The sequence below is a fragment of the Anneissia japonica genome, unplaced genomic scaffold (assembly GCF_011630105.1).
Source record: "Anneissia japonica isolate Jap-2015-1 unplaced genomic scaffold, ASM1163010v1 scaffold8236_len642391_cov169, whole genome shotgun sequence".
NCBI lineage: Eukaryota > Metazoa > Echinodermata > Crinoidea > Comatulida > Comatulidae > Anneissia > Anneissia japonica.
In genome coordinates, this window is record NW_022757925.1 from 514292 (window position 1) to 531643 (window position 17352).

A 17352-nucleotide genomic window follows, 5' to 3' on the forward strand; every position below is an offset into this window, starting at 1 on the left:
TATCTGGATACCGCTAACGGTTAGCAAGCGCTATCGGTTAGCAAGTTGAGCGTGTTGCTATCATCAACCAATCACACATACGTGTTTACAATTTCCAGTTTCTTATTGGCCAGTGATTCGATCATCATATTTTGGTATCCGGATTGGGATTTTCCCGGAGGGACGCACATCAGCTAACGGTTAGCAGGATCCGGATCCTGATAACCGTTAGCTGCCGTGTGAGAACATAGCAATGGCATTAGTCATACTTTTAAATTAATAAAACAGCAAAAATTAAGACAAAGTGCAGTATATTTTATCCATGGAGTTTAAATCCGACATATTTATCAATGAAGTGTACACAAATTAATCAATTTTAAATTCATCAAAAATAGGCCTATTCCTTTGGACACTGAAAAGTTAAATATTGTATTTGCTAGTGACCAAGTATTTTGTTATAACCAGGTCACAGATTATTTTAATTTAATTAGTGGCTATATAACAATATAACTATATTTACTGATGTCATATGCAAAGAGTACAGAAATACAACTTCAATAAATTAGACTTGGAAAGGCTATGGAGAGAATGTACTACCAATACCTGTACCTGGTATTATTTTAAGCTACGGGGCCACACAGCTGAGCAAATAACTTGCACAACAGTAGCCAAGTACACCTTCAGGACACTAATAAATTAGCACAACAAACTATACTGACAATTTCGTTAATTATTATTGGCTTATTATGTATTAATTTGCTATTACATAATATATGATTCTTAATTGTATTTTATATATGATTGCATTTGGATATGATACTGAATGAAACTTAGCATTTTGTATCTCTGCATGGGCAGGCCTTTCAAATTAAATGGGCTCTGTGACTCATTCATGTTCCAACTGATATTGGAATGTTATATGGCTACCAATTATCAATAGTGCATAAATAACCGTATTCGGAATTTGGGGCACAATTTATGTTTAATTAGCTGTCTAAAATCATACATATTTCACTATTGCAGAAGCTTTTATTTAAATATTAAAGAATGGAAGACTAGATAGGAAAACAAAAATTCAAATAAACTATTTTTAGTAAATTGCAATAAAGTATAATTAGTGCAGAGCAAGATATGGGCTGCTGTGGGAATAGTTTTGGCAACCTTTGCCAGTGACGGTGGCACCATGATTTACCCGATGGGGACTAACCTGTCTCGTCGAGGGTCCAAAGGAGAGCAATGGGATCTAGGTGTCAACAACTCATGAGGCCCTGGGTGTTCTCAGTTGCTGAACAGGGGTTTGACAACCGACGGCAACTACAAGGGGCTTATCCTTAGTGCTCCTACTCTGTCAATATATAACACACTCCAAACGCCAAACACTGAGATCTCTGTGTTTTAGGTTTTTTTTTTTTTATGGAATCCGATAGATGGGGTAATTACCAATATGTACTACTGTAGCAATTTGAACACTATATTCAGTCTGGAACACAAGTGTTCGCTATTTCAATGTGACCTAGTCTCATTGACCTCATATTGCATGGCAATACTAAAACGTGGTTATTCAGTCACTTTCATTTTACTATTATGGGTAACAGATTGTGATTAGAGTAAAGTGTTTGGTGTACCAGCAAAGCTAAGATGTTCTTGTAGTACAGTATTTATCACATGTCAATCTGATCACATACACACTCTCAACGAGCTTCGGAAAAGTGTTAAAATTTGCTAGAAAGTCTGGCGGTGGCTGATACTATTTTTTTAAACCCCTGGCGGTCACAGGGTTAATTCTGTATTGTATAAAATTTAATCTCTAGCTTTCATCCACACAGTGGACTTCATCAGGAGACTAATGCAATTGGTCTAGTGGTCTAAGAACGAATATAAAATAAATAATATCCAGTCTGATTCAATTCAATGCAATTATTTGTTCACTTCATGAGCCTTTACTGGCTATTATTCCCAATAACTACAATTACACTCAATGGCATTATCCTGTACAAAATGCTTAAATAAGTAAGTGCAATTCAGGTAAGCAAAAGATCTCTCCAGATGGAAGCAGATTGTTGATGCCTTATATCCCGCTCGGGACGAAGAGGTTTAAGTAATTCAGGTAAGCAGGTTTATTGATTATTGTTAAGAGAAGAGACCAGAAGGTATAGAGAAGAAAGGTAACAATCTGATTTATACTGGATGATAAAGAAAGTGCAAGGATGTGTCATGATTTTTTTAGTCTACCCGAGAATTGAAAACAAAGTGGGACAAATGGATGAAGACAGAGAATTGAAAACAAAGTGGGAAAAATGGATGAAGGCAGTGACCGGGTGACTGCACAATTCTGGCTAATGGCACGTAAAGTACAAACTGGTGTCTTTCATTAAACGTAAAAATACCATTAAATCAGGGAAATATTAACAAGGTATTCCTGTCTGGCCCATTATGGTAATCCTGTCTGGCCGATTTACGAAACCTGTATTATTTTTGTGGTTAAGCTCGAGACAAACGAAATGAAACGAAACATAAGAAGTACATTACCTCCTCCATTTTTGTAGCAAAGATATGGAAATCGCCATACGTTGCCAAGACCTACAGCATAGCCTGTGCACGATAGGATGAAATCAAGTTTATTGGACCAGTTTCCTCTTTCCTGGTTTTCATCGCCCGTCTCATTTAGAAAATCTTCTGCTTCTTCGGGTGACAATTTTGTCTGTAAAACATGAATCACATTTCATAAAAATTAGTTTAAGTTTCGTACCATAAGTTGATGGAGAATATTGAGAGTTTTTCTGTTGTATCTACTTACGGTAGTTGCTGTGAATTTTGTCTATTTTGTGCTATCAATACTATTACCAACTACTATATTACTTGTGTCGTTTGTTACATAAAAGTACGATAATAATCAGAAAAAATATTAACCAGGTAATCCTGCCTGGCCAATTTATGAAACCTGTATTTTTTTTGTGTATGTATTACTATCGAGACAAAATAAATGAAAAGAACATAAGAAGTACATATATTACTGTTTAACTAAAAATTTAAAAGTAATAATTTTTTAATAATAATTATCATTTTCATAATTATACAAGAAAACACTTGAAAACACTTTGGTTTGAAATATTGAAAATTATAGAACTTTAAGGTATCAAGTCAACTAAAGAGAACATAGGAATTATTTTCAAAGTAGCAATTAAATTGCATGGAGCCATGGTAATTTGTGGTGTAACTCAATCGAAAAAATAAGTTACTGCGTCATATCACAGACATTAAATGCGATTAATTATCAAACTCGATAACCTTCTTTGTAAATTACCTAATTGCAAAGTATTCTATTATGGTTTACACTTAATGACTTGATTAATACGTATGACGTACTTGATAATCACTCTAATCTGAATTACAATTTATTGCTTGCAAGCATGTAAACAAACATATACAGGTATCCTCTACAAAGGCAGTAAGGCATGATGAAACTGCAGGCATACACATTTGGAAAATCTAATTAATGAGTATGCTTCAGTAAGTTTTCAATTTGCCGATTGAATTAAAGCAACACAAGCCAGCTAAATACGGCAAGTTGGGGTGACACCGATCAAATTTCAACGCATGAATATTCTGATTTGGACCTTATTAGGAGAGTGATGCCGTATGAATGAAGCGTTTGCACTATTATTGCGTGAGAATCTTGTCTCCTTGAGAAAATTTATCATTGACCAGTAAAGTGGAAAGCTCGGTAATTGAGTCTCATCTGTTTATTGCTGGCAACAACCCAACAAACTACCACAGATTATGGTGATAGCTGTTAAAATTCAAAATATATCAAAAAATATACTCATTAAATCAAATATCTGAAATAATATTTTAAAAAAAATAAAAAAAAAATCAATAAATTAATTGAATTGAATATTTTTTAAATATACAATTAAGGTAAATTTTACATAAAGAAGCTTGGATCGGATTGGATTTATTCGGTGTAAAAAACCAAGGATAGCCAACTAGAAGAAGACCTATTTCCAGTGGGGTCCTTCTGGTGGTGATTGGGCAGTCACTGGGAGACAAATCCCCTACTCTTTTCCGAAGAGTGTACTGCATTCTTTAATGTGCACATGGACATGTACACATTAAAATGACTGCTTAACATTATAAAGATACAAGGTACAATACAGTACTACTTGTTGTCGCTCATATCACAAACTAACACAATCGAAGTGGTATTAGTTCATGAAAACAAAAAAGTGTGTCAAAATAAGCACATAAAAACCTTTATTTTAACATGCTTTTTGGTTTTCACGAACTAACAAAATCCACTATCATTGTGTGTAGTTCGTAGTGTTATAATAATATTAAGGAGTAGAATAATACTGCACTGTTTATTAAAACTGATGCTGGTCAATAATAATGCCAATCTAGCTATTATTAAAGCACACTGAACATACTCTACCCCGGTCATTGGATTAAACACCTACAGTATGCAACACATACCCAACTCTGTGATGGAATTTTCCATAGGTTGCAGGCTAATCAGCGTATTGGCATTCAACCCTACAGGTATCAATAGTCCGGGGTGGACAGACAATTTCAATAAAGTGTCTCACCAATGACAAATGAAATGCCCAGGGAGCGGTTTACAATCTTTCTTCCTTATCATTATTTATAAGTGAATTAAAATCTATAATAGATCAAAAAAAAAAAAAAAAAGGTGTATAAGAGACAGAAGTACGATAATAAGGCATGGAACAACACTTTGTTTCTATGCAATTTTCAGTATTAGGTAATATACTACATTTAGATAAAAATGAGTGGTTGGTTATTACCGGGCCCTCACTGCATCGTGTGACAGTCGTAAGGCCGCCATAATTTTGAGTGCTTTTAGATTTGTTTGTAGGCTTTTGAATATGTTATCCAAGCTGTGCCTACAGTAGTAATTAACTATGGTAGGTAAATATAGAATGTATAGAATTTTCATTACATAAGTTAAAGAATTATTACCAGTTACCAGTCTGTTTTCACATACACAGTTGCCTCTTTCCACTCAGGAGTATAAGTGAGTACCTGATAAGCTCAAACACAAAATGCACTAATTATACAGCTGCAATGTTCAGTTATGGAATTCTCACCAGGGAGTTGAGTATGTGTTCCATATGTGCTTGATCCAATGATCGGGGGTAATAATGTAAAGCATTTAAAGACCTTGTTGGCATGAAGCGCTATATAGTACAGGTATTAAAAAAGTATAATTCAGCCAATTTCACAGTCAGTTTGTAGTTCCTAATAATAGCTGGGCCAAACAATAAACATTGCTTCTAAAGAAAACCTGTCTTGAAATAGTATGGCCATATTTATTATGCTTCCAATTCATTGCTTGTCAAACAATGTACTTTGATCAGATTTATAACATATATTAGGTCTTGAGATTTTACTTTCTTAAATGGGGCTTTCATCATATACAACATAAATATCATAAATCAATAAATATCATTTACTAATTACTTGCTGCATTAATTATTTATTGAGTAATTACACAGAAGTACACTATTGGTGTTTTATGTCATCACTGATGGTAATTGAGTGTAAGTCTAGTAAACTAATCAGTTTCTGTCTACCATTTAAACCACACAAATTAGTGAACCATAGATTTGGCATGCTGCACTATTGCCTCTCTAGCCACTAAGCATGAGCTCAGTGGTTTAGTAGTAACATTCCTATATATCTCATACTGTAATGCGAACACTATCAGAATACCCAGGCTTTAACAAAAAATATTAACTAAATCACAAAAAAGCACCATTAAAACATTCCTACTTCCAACAAAAAAACTTCTTTTTCAGAAAATGGAATAAATAAAGCTGTTTTTACAAAGTAACACACAATAATTTTGTTTTCTATCACTTCAGTGTGCACAAGAGAAAATCTGTACTGATATTAAATAGGCCCTACGGTCTTATAAAAAGTACAAACAGGTTTTTAAATGGAGTACTTACAAAACTTTCCCACTTTATAGGTGCTTCATTCCAACAAGTTGTATACCTGTTAAACCTTCCTTTTTTAGGACCCTTGGATGGGCTACTTTATGAGATGGCTCTTTTCAAACTGGGCTTCTTTTCGATATTATGTTTGCAAAGTAAAAAGGGGGGGGGGGTTTCTTTACATAATAACGAAATGCTGTAAATTTTGGAATTGCTATTATACAACATTTTTCAACTATGGAATTCAATTTTTTTTTTATTTTAACCATGCTAAGTACAATAAAATACTATTGATAATGACATGAATCATCAAAGATAACATCAGTCTGAATGTACTGTAAATTACTATCTTGAAAGAAGCCAAAATGATCTTGATTAGAAGCAAATAGGCTTCTTTTCGAGATTACTTTTACTTTTGTAACCTGAAGAGGTGGGCTTCTTTTCGTGATGGGCTTCTTCTTGAGACTAAGGCCATGGGGCTTCTTGCCGAAGAGTTTATTAACATTCCTAATGTTGGTAGTTTTGGTATCATAAGTTCAATATTGATATAGATCTGTTATAATTGGATTGGCAGATTAAAGTAAGCCTGAGTACACTACACTAATTTTCTATATTAATAGTTCAAAATAACCCCCAAAATAGTACAAAACACATTTCAAAATGAATGCAAAAAGAAAGAAAAAAAAAAAAGCCAGAACCATGAAAAACCTTGAGTGTGCCTCTCTATAAAATCATAAAACACAAATTATGTTTTCTGTTTCATATACAAACAACCTTGTGCATCTTAATATCATGTATCTTAATATCATGTATTTCCAGGCTTCTCACTACTGTATTCTGTTAAATATTTTAAAGAACATTTTCCTTATTTTTTCCTTGTCTTGACAAATCAAATTATTAATTTCTTTCGAAAGTGTACTTTCTATCACATATACTGTACTTTTCTATCACTGTCTACATAGGCCTAGTCTTTCTTATTATGCCTCATTGTTCCCCACTACACAGTACATCAGTAGGATAGCCCCCCCCCCCACACTCTACAGTACAGACGTTTGCTAGGCAACAGAAATCAGGACATGAGGTACTGTATGGCTAAAGATCTCACATTATTTGAAACTTCTTTTATTCCTTGTATCACAAACTTATTTTTTCAAAGATCTTCATAGGACGCCAGAAAAAATAAAAATAAAATTTTGTTTTCTTATTGAGCGAGCAGTTTTTTGTCTAAAAACATCCAGACTGAGGAGAAAATAAAAATAAAATTTTATTGGTAAATGTACACAGTGTAGTAATGGGATGGTTAAATGCTTTAAATTTGTGTCTAATTAGGAAGAAATATGCATATCTTATCTTTGGAGATTTCAAGGCAGCGGAGGGCATAATAAAAATAAAGAAAAACTTTTATTTTTTTCTGAAATTTCCATTTTTTCGTAGCTGCGGGTATGCTAAATGGCCAAAAATAAAATTGTATTCTTATTCGAAATAATCATTATTTGCGGGCAGCGGTTTAGCTAAACAAGGTATAAAAAAGGCTCACCTTAGCATCACTGTAGTTGTTGAATAGATAGTCACATGTAAGTCAGGTTTCTACCGTATACCAATATTCATGCTTGCACCATTTACAATGAAAATCATGCCATTTCAAGTCCTCACACATGTTCAGCTTTGTAGCTAACTAAAAATGTCCCTTGATGCAGGGTTCCCGGAATGCCGCCCTCAGCGGCGTGTGCGAAGCACAACTCAAGAGTCAGAAGTGGAACGTGAATTTCCGATATGGTTTCGTAGTCAGATTTTCCAGCGTGCTTTTTTCATTGATAAACAAACACCACTGCTTTGCACATTGATGCCTTATGCCTAGCTAGGGCTACAAGCGCCGTATTGTTAGCTGGGTACGTCTGCAACTGAGTTATTCTTAGTTATTTTTTTTTCTTATTTTAATATTATTAATTTCTTTCGAAAGTGTACTTTCTATCACATATACTGTACTTTTCTATTACTGTCTACATAGGCCTAGGCCTAGTCTATCTTATTATGCCTCATTGTTCTCCGCTACACAGTACATCAGTAGGCTAGCCCCCCTCCCCCACACGCTACAGTACAGACGTTTGCTAGGCAACAGAACGTGATTGCACCTTCCTTCCCAGGTGTTCATGTAACATTTGCATATTGTTAGCTAACCTTGTGTGTATTTCTTTGTGAAAATGAGTACCGTGGCGTACTCATTTTCACAAAGCATTTGCATCCCCTCTTGGAAAGAGGGAACTTCGAAATATTGTCTCCATATCTTCGCTAATTAATCACTGTAATTTAGCTTACACTTATGCATGGAGGGATCGCACTTAAAATGTACAATAATCATTTCACTACCCGACAAACCCCGAACTTTATTCATGCATTACATAAATAGTTTCATTTTGCTGACGTATTCTAACATCACTGGGCGCATGGTAACAACCAACTGACTGCAGACCATTTCCGGTCACATTCTTCTTTATTTATTCTTCATAACGCAGTACCCCTAGATATTGTGAGGGAGAACACCATCACAAACACTTATTTTACATTTCTTTCATGTTTGGGAATGTCTAAATTCAGTTAAACCATGGAGGTATAATATATAATATATACCTCCATGGTTAAACTAGCAATTTTTATATAGATAAAAATCATATTTTTCTTAACAACTGAAATTTTGCTGGGAATGGGGCTTAAACTCAAGTTTCCATAGTTTTAAAAAAGTCATTTGCAACCTTATTAAGGTTCTTTATTTATTTATTTTTTTAATTCACTATCTCCAATAAAGACAGCATTTTTGCCCAAAAAAAGAGCACATTTTTTGTGTTTTTAATCTTTATTATAATCTGATTAACTTCATTAATGTATTTATCATAGAAAAGGATTGGTGATAGTGCTTAATGCTATACTAACCTGATTATAAACCATAACAAAACCTTACACTTTGACGTTTGTATTGATTGCAGTTAGGCTAGGCCCTAAATACATATTTTTTTTATCTCATTATCATCAAATAAGGCATGGTTCTTTTGTCTTAGAAAAATCAGCTGCAAAACATATCAAACAATTTCTTTCCTCTGGACTGGAGCCTGACTTTTTAAAAAGGAGTACACTCCACTTAATGCTGCCCTATGTACCAGGAGGCATAATGGGCAGAAGTAAGCAAGTACACTCCACTAACTAGGTACTACTACTATATCATGGTACTCTAGTAGCTTACCTGCTTGGCTGGGCATTAGCCCTAAACTGAAAACCTACCGTAGCTAGGCAGGCCTCTCTAGCCTATATAGTATTATGCATCCTATCCTCTATGCTTAGGTAGGCATTAATTTGGTTTGCCTGCTTATTTTAGGCCTAAAAAAACAAACAAAATAGGCCCTAGCCTACAGGGATATAATTACAATCCTTACCATTGGGATTGCTGTAGAATTCTCCGTAGAATGCTTCTGGTCAGACATTACAATACACGTATCATACCAAAACGGGAAACTATTGATGAATTTATAGCTACAGACAACACACAGAGCATCCACGATACTGACTGTATGATCTATGTAGGCCCAATGGGTCATCAGCAGCAACCAGACACGAACGGTAGTTAATTGGTCTCTATTCCGCAGACGTCGTTTTTTATCTACACTCTGTATAAATAAATTAGGATTCGTCCATTTAAAAATGGTGTATAATGACATTAATTTATTGAACTTTAACACTTTTGTTATAGTGGCACTCCTCAATTTACGGTGCGTTCAAGACCAACAAAATTACCAAAAAAAGTTACATTAAAAAAAAAAAATAAAAAAGCTCAAGCACAAAATTTGAAAGCCCCTTCTTATCATAACTTAACAATTAAACTTAAATTAAACTACTTAAAGTATATAAATTCAAAGTAGATACAGCAATACAGACTTATTTTCCTGTACAGTACTATAGGCCTAAACATACACACACATCAAATACATGTATACAAAATTATTCAAGTCAAATATTGTAAAATGGCTTTCCACAAAATCGCCCAGAATAGACTATTCCGTTTGTCTACCAACAATGAGAAAATCAGGGTAAATAATGCCAATGTGACAGTACTGTACAGTACTTACTCGTTACTTGTTACTTACTCAACTGGAGGGCTGAAATACAAGTTACAATAGCGCACTGTCTTTCGGATGAGACGTCTAAGCCGTTGGTTCCGTCCACCATGTACATGTTATAGAACGCAGTAGGGCCTACACTCTTCGGAAAAGAGTAGTTTGTCTAGTGTACTGTCAATCACCACTAGAAGGTAGTCTTCTTCACGACTTTCGTGGGCTATCCTTGGTGTTTACACCGAATAAATTCAATCCAATCCAACATATTGTTTCAGCATTCTCTCATGAAGCCGGATTTGTCGGCATTTGAATAATTAGTAATTAAGTTACTTATTAGGAATTATTATTAGAAATTAAAGGGCTCTGACCAGATAGGCCTACCTAAAAATATGTAGGCCTATCAGGCTCTCTCACTGGCAAAACATTCAGTAAAACCCCTCCTTTGGGACACCCTTTTTTTACACTTCGGCGCCCCAACCAGGGAACACCCCATTGAAGGACAGGGAAGCTATCTTGGCTATAGAATGCAAATGGTCAAATAAACATCTATTCAGTGACCCCTATTTAAGGGAGACATTTTGTTTTATCAACAACTCCTTAACACTATTTCATTCAAATTTATCTTTTGACAAATTTTGAGCCAAAAACATTAAACCAAAAATGGAGAGCTTTATGCCTCTGCGCAAGTAATAAATATCAACCTGTCAAATGATTAATTTTTTTCCTTTCTCCATAAACTTTTAGGATTCCAAACCAGGCCATAACCTGCCCCCTGATTTAAGACATCACACTTTATTAAATGCGTCTTGAAACAATATTATTTTTAAAACATTGGTCATTAATTAATTAATAACACTTATATCATAAAACAATATAAAACTTGTTGTTTTTTTATACTGTACAGTGTTGATTTCATATCATAAACGTATTGCAGATTTTTATACTCATTCTTAGCACAATTAAAATTTAAGCCTAAAGAGTCATCGTCATCGTGCCAAAAACCCATCATGGCATTCACGTGTTACGGTTAAAATACGTCCTAAAGGCAAAGCTCAAGAGACGTAATTGTTGTAGGAAAACAAAGTGTCATTAAAAAAAAGAAGAAAACAATAAAGTGTATAATATAATGTATAGGCGTTGCTAATTCCGATTCAATAAAATTAATCGAAATCATATTAAAATTGGGAAATGGAAATAACAGTACTGTAACTTTATGGTTTATCATTGCGCAATACCTGTAAGTCGTAAATTGGCATTTGTCTTCGATTGCGATGCGAAAGCTGAAACGCTACACTATTACCTCCTTCTTTCCTTTTGATTAATTGGGTTATCTCAGTTGCTTGCGCTTAGTGGGTCAGGCCGTCAGTGCGTGAGCCTGATGGAAAATTTCTATCACAGCGTCATTATTTTCTGTCAATATAATGACCGTATTTGCCGACCCATCTCGAGTCCGCCTACTCCTAGGCCTATGTTGTTTGTACAAGATAATCGGGTACAAACTATTGCTTACTCATTGGTACGGTTGTGTATGCTAAAACATCGTCCATGACCCGCGAACCTCTGTTGTTTTTAGCACGGCGGTCTGGTCAATCAAGTTGAAAACGATTAAGCCAGGGGGAGTGGGAGCAATGGGTGCGTACCCATCCCACCCAAAACTGGAAAATTCTGTGCACTATGATCATGGGGGTTGGAGTCGCAGCTTCGATTTTCATTAGTATGGCAAAATGTTTCTAAATACGGCGCAGACCCGTAGCCAGGGGGGTCCTCCACCAATAAATGCTCTGCAGACCCACCCAAGAATCAGACGGAATGTTTCTGCAGACCTTTTTCAAACATAACTGCTTTTATAGCATTATTTAGATCCATTTAAAAATCGCTCAGGCTTCCGAGGGGGCTTCTATTACGTTATAAGAATTTTATAATAACGTTTTTGGGGATAAAAACGTTATTTTGTAGAACCCGTATGTACGTACTTTATATAAACCTATAATTTCACAACGTCACATAAAGCTTTAATGTTCTTACAAAGTTGTAGTTATTTTGTGACATATCTAACCACAACGTTCGCGAACGTTATAAGAACGTTTTGGGTTTGCTGGGTTCGCTCCCCCACCACCCCACCGGGGCTCTTGGGCAGTCCCCTCTGGATCCCACGCACAGAACCCCTTCTTCTTTCAAGGACCTGGCTACGGGCCCGCCTAATGATAATTTCTCAGTTGAATTTGTAATTTAACACGTCACTCCTTCACAATTAGTACCAAAGAGGCGTGGTGTCAGTGGATAAAGCCACCCTTCTCCCCCCCCCCCCCACACACACACAGAGCCACCAGCCGGGTCCTAGAGACCGTTTTTGCCCTACTTTCGATTACGACTCCTGGTCCGAAAATGCTCGGTTGGATCCCATTGACAAATATGAAATAAGCCTGACGTTTTTTATTGGAGGCGTTTATTGTGACTAATATGAAAAAGGAAAATGAAGAAATTGAAAGGTATAGAATTCAGAGCATTTAAATAAGCGAAAAAAAAAATCTGGGGGAAGACTACTGTTTACCACTGACAATTAAATGCCAATCTTGTCACTCACGACCCCATCCCTTGTCAATCATAGAGATGCCAATTCCTTCACACACTTAGAGTATATCAAATATAACTAGCAGGCGCGGATCCGTTAGGGGCACAGGGGAGGGGCACGTCGAAATATTCAATCCTTTTTGCCCTACTTTCGATTACGACTCCTGGTCCGAAAATGCTCTGTTGGATCCCATTGACAAATATGAAATAAGCCTGACCTTTTTTATTGGAGGCGTTTATTCTGACTAATGAAAAAGGAAAATGAAGAAATTGAAAGGTATAGAATTGAGAGAATTTAAATAAGCGAAAAAAAAAAAAAAAAATCTGGAGGAAGACTACTGTCTACCACTGACAATTAAATGCCAATCTTGTCACTCACGACCCCATCCCTTGTCAATCATAGAGATGCCAATTCCTTTACACACTTAGAGAGTATCAAATATAACTAGCAGGCGCGGATCCGTTAGGGGGACAGGGGAGGGGCACGTCGAAATATTCAATCCTAGTAGGATGTAGAACCATATTTAGGGGTCACCCTTATTAAGGGAACACACTTACCAAGAACGTGAAATTGTCTCTCTTATACAGGCATTGGCATGATGTCATACAATGAGGACATACATTATTTATAATTTTATTTCAGTTGCCCTTATATAGAACGAATTGTAAAATACAGTATATATGAAGAAATCAAAATAAAACAATCAATGTTTATTGTTTCAGATTCCAGTGCTATAACAGATAACAGAATGGATAGAGTATTGACTTAGAAATGGTGAGGATAGCCTACACAAGAAAAAATCCTATGATTAATTTAGTCAAATATGAAGGTAGTCCAACGAACTAATCAATCCCTGATTAGTTTATACAAAGTAACACACACAGCGGGCCTACTGATACCGATATTCATTTTAAGGATTAAAAAAAATATATTGATTTGACCATAAGGTACACTCAGAAGGTGTCCCTGTACGTCTCGTAAGGGGGTTGGCCGAGTGTGAACATTCCCCTCGTCGCGTTTCACGGAAAAGTGTCCCCTTAACAGGGGTGTCTCCCAATTCAATCCAACTTGAATTCATGCATCACTAGGCTGTTTTAGAGTACTGTAATCGGAGTAGGTACGTATAAAGATTAATCTTTACCTCCTGTAATCAGGGATGTGCTAACAGGCCTACTTTCTATAATTTGTGACTTGAACGCGCTTCTTTACTACTGAGCTCTGGCTCTGAGAGGTTAAGATCTTACAAATAATATTGTAATTATGATTTAACTCTGCACCTCCCCATTAAAAATTAAATTAGAATGGAGTCTCGACCAACTGGTTGACAAGTATGAGAAAAACCTGGGGGAAATCGCAAACAACATAAAGAATGCAAATAAAGATGATTTTCAGCAGAGCAGGAATGCAGGTCTAAACAACGGCGCGGTTTCTTATTAGACGTAGGCCTACTTTAGTGACATCCGACACAGTTTTTTTTTAATCATTTAATGATTTAACTATGGTAGGAAGTCCATGGCGCTTTCAGTCACAAAACAAGAAAAGCTGACGGTTTGTTCTGCTAGCGCCCTCTTTGGTTGACAGGAGGTAAAGGATCTTGTAGGGAATGTCCCCTCAGACTGACCGGCGCACAGTGCATGGTGGTGGAAGTCTCCTATTCATTAAAAAAAAAAAATGAAAAAAGTAAGATCTAGCCCCCTTACTATAGTAGTAGCCTAGTTTGTCGGGTCGTAGATAGGCCTAGTAGTAGTAGTAGTAGTAGTAGGGCTAGATGAGGCCAACCAAGTAGTAAGTAGGGCTAGGCTTAGGCCAAGCCTAGACCTAGGTTTCAGAACCTATGTAGAGGCATAACTAAAAAGAACACTGCTATCTGTACCTACGGTCTAAGTTCATGTTGTGTTCTAGATTAATTTTGCCAGCTAAAAATCTCGAATTTGCCTATCATTAAGGTTTGGTTGGAGTACCCTTACTAAATCATGAAAATGCTTTGTGTTGTGGACCAATAGCAAAATAAACACTGCCTTAATTTTATAGTTTACTTCTCACAAGCTTTTTTTTGTATCCTTTCTTCATTAGTGCTATGACAAAGTGTTTGACTAAGTTTTATTATAATACAATTATTGTCAAGTTTAGTGGTCCTGCTAAACAGCACCTAATAATGACTGAGAGGAGACCACCTGAGAAGAGTTTTTCTACACACAAGACTTCCTACTAATATAATTGTACAAATATTAATTCCTGAGAGGACATATTAAATTGTTGCACTATAAAACATATTTTTGAAGCAAAAAAACTTTAGGCTCAGAATTTGATTGATACATCACCCGTGCATATTGTTAACTATCCTGTGTAACACATTAACACCTATCTGTAAGAACGCAGGTTGTACATGTAAAAGTTAATATGTGATGCTATAAGTAATAAATTAATGATTCTTGAAACATGTGCAACTTATATGTTTTAAATATATAGTTTATTATGTTTGCATAATAATAATAATATAAAATGGAGGCCTCTGTTTGAACTGCGTTTATACATGTAAAAGTTAATTTGTTACACAGGATAGTTATAGTACTGTATTAAATTTCATGCAAGCATGGTGACAGTATAGTACCAATCAAATTCTGAGTCACCAGCTAAACAAAACTCTTATATTACAGCTGGTTATATTTTTAACTTCAGCTTTTTATAGTACCACAAAAATATACAATAATATTTCATTCAGGCATTATTGTTTTATAGAATTACTTCTATAAATAAATATCTGGCAGTGTTTACTAGGACCCAAGTTTAGGGATGACTGATTTAAAAATAGAAGCTACTGTAGGTCTGAATAGGCCTTTCAGGAAAATAATTGCTCCTTTGGCTTCGAAAGTGCCATCAGCACTGCAACTATACTCGTATTCCTCTAAATTCATCATAAATTCTACTTTTTCTTCACTTTTTATTAAAATAATAACAATTTGTTTTTTGAATTATTTTCAGAAAGTCGAAAGCTGTGAAATGGATTGTTGGATATTGACAATTTATGCTATGGTATTCTTCTTAATATTTCTGTACAAAGACTATGCGAGCTGCTCACAGTCACGTTTTGTCAGCAGCAGAGTTGATGACAAAGTTGGACTTATGCCCTCTGGTTTTACTAAAGAGGACTTTAAAGACAAAATAGTTTCTATTAGAAGTTTGTTTCCTAAACAGACTCCATATTTTTGGAAGTTGATTGGCTCAGTATCAGAGGATGTTATTGTGTCTAAGAATCCTAAAAGACCAGCTGTGATCCTACTTGCAGGTGGTCCAGATGCACATCAAACATTAGATAACTTAGCGTCCAATCTTTCAACATCTTATAGTCATTTGGAAGGAATTTCAAATGTAATTAAAATTGATGGTATTCTATATAAAAATACTGATCCACATGACACGAAAAGACTGATAGATGAAGAACTTGAAAATGGGTTTAACACTGGCAAACAAGTGGCGATTATTCATCATTTTGAGAGTATTCCAGCAGAAGCATCAATGATATTTCATTCCTATTGTGAAAATGATAACGCCCCTTTCAAGAGGGTTGTCATTATATTTACGGTCCACATGAAAGAGAACTTGAATTTACAAGACAGCATTACAATAAATCAAAAGAAAGTTGAGCAGCATTTAGAAAGTCAGTGGAAGGACGCAGTAGACAAGGATCACATTGAAGCCATGTTCAGTCGAGTTGCAACTGCAGTTGCATTTGTAACTCCAGAATGAAGATTCAGTGGTGAGGGCTAGTATTTGTCTGTCTCTCTCTCATGTAACTGTTATGACTGCTTTAGAGGCCCATCTATTATTCAGCTTGTAAATGGAATTGCTACTTACATGTAAGAGAGTGAGCGGTGGTGGGGGGTGCAAGTGGAGGCACTGAATGATCTGTCAGGGTTTGAATTTCCTCACAATGCTCCATCAGCAAATAGTTGCTGTTGGCTATGGCTTTACTGCAGCAATTTATTCTTCTTCTGCAGTAGCAATCAACAGATTTTATTGTTTTTAAGGGTAAAATCTGTTGCTAGGCCTAAGCCTGGGAGGCAACCCGACAGCTGAAATCTTGCTGTCGATCCTGGGATTTACCACAGCAGTGAAAAGACCTTTCTACAGCAATTGCTGTTGGTCCTGTTGGGAAATTTGAATTCTAGACCTGCAATATCAAAAATGTTTATGCGAATACAGATGGCAGTGAACACTAATAATACTGTACTGTAACATTAGCAAGATGAACAAGAATAATACTAGTAGTGTCTGTTCATTTTAATTAATGCCAATTTTATTTCATTTTATAAGTCTGCAAATGTTGTGAAATTTAATTGTTTTTTTTATGGTATTTTTATTTTAAATCACAGACTAAATGTACAGTAGAACAACAATTGTATTGTTTTATGTTTTGAATTTTATGTATACTGACTGAGTTTTAAATTGTGAATAAACAAAGTGATTTTCTAAGATTGATATTGAGAAATAACCCATGTAATACTGCCTCATCAAATTTGTGGACATCATTGAACAATTTGACATTTTGATGCTATAGCAGGTCTTAAGTATATTTTTAACTTAAAAAATATAAAATCCAACAAATCAAATTAGTAACATACAGTAGCAGTGGTAGATGTAACTATAATAAAATGCCATCTAAATAATACAGTACAGTAATATACCTGTCTCTTATACACATCTAGATGTGTATAAGAGAAAGGGACAGGGGAGGGGCACG

At 35.5% G+C, this 17352-nt stretch overlaps 2 protein-coding genes across 2 annotated transcripts in view; one reads left to right on the top strand and one right to left on the bottom strand.

The window, feature by feature from the left end:
• Positions 1 to 9592, bottom strand: part of LOC117124939 (sodium- and chloride-dependent neutral and basic amino acid transporter B(0+)-like) — a 31556-nt gene extending 21964 nt beyond the window's left edge. The window contains exons 1-2 of the mRNA XM_033271277.1: positions 9362 to 9592; positions 2509 to 2680 (exon numbers count right to left, since the gene is read on the bottom strand). Of these exons, the coding sequence (XP_033127168.1) occupies positions 2509 to 2680; positions 9362 to 9523 (334 nt within the window). The 5' untranslated portion in view covers positions 9524 to 9592. The remainder of the gene's footprint in view (positions 1 to 2508; positions 2681 to 9361) is intronic.
• A 4603-nt stretch (positions 9593 to 14195) lies between these two features.
• LOC117124935 (torsin-1A-interacting protein 2-like) lies at positions 14196 to 17290 on the top strand. Its single transcript, XM_033271273.1, has 2 exons — positions 14196 to 14291; positions 15594 to 17290. The coding sequence occupies exons 1-2, from the start codon at positions 14283 to 14285 to the stop codon at positions 16356 to 16358; spliced, it is 774 nt and encodes a 257-aa protein (XP_033127164.1). The 5' UTR covers positions 14196 to 14282; the 3' UTR covers positions 16359 to 17290.
• The last annotated feature ends 62 nt before the right edge of the window (positions 17291 to 17352 follow it).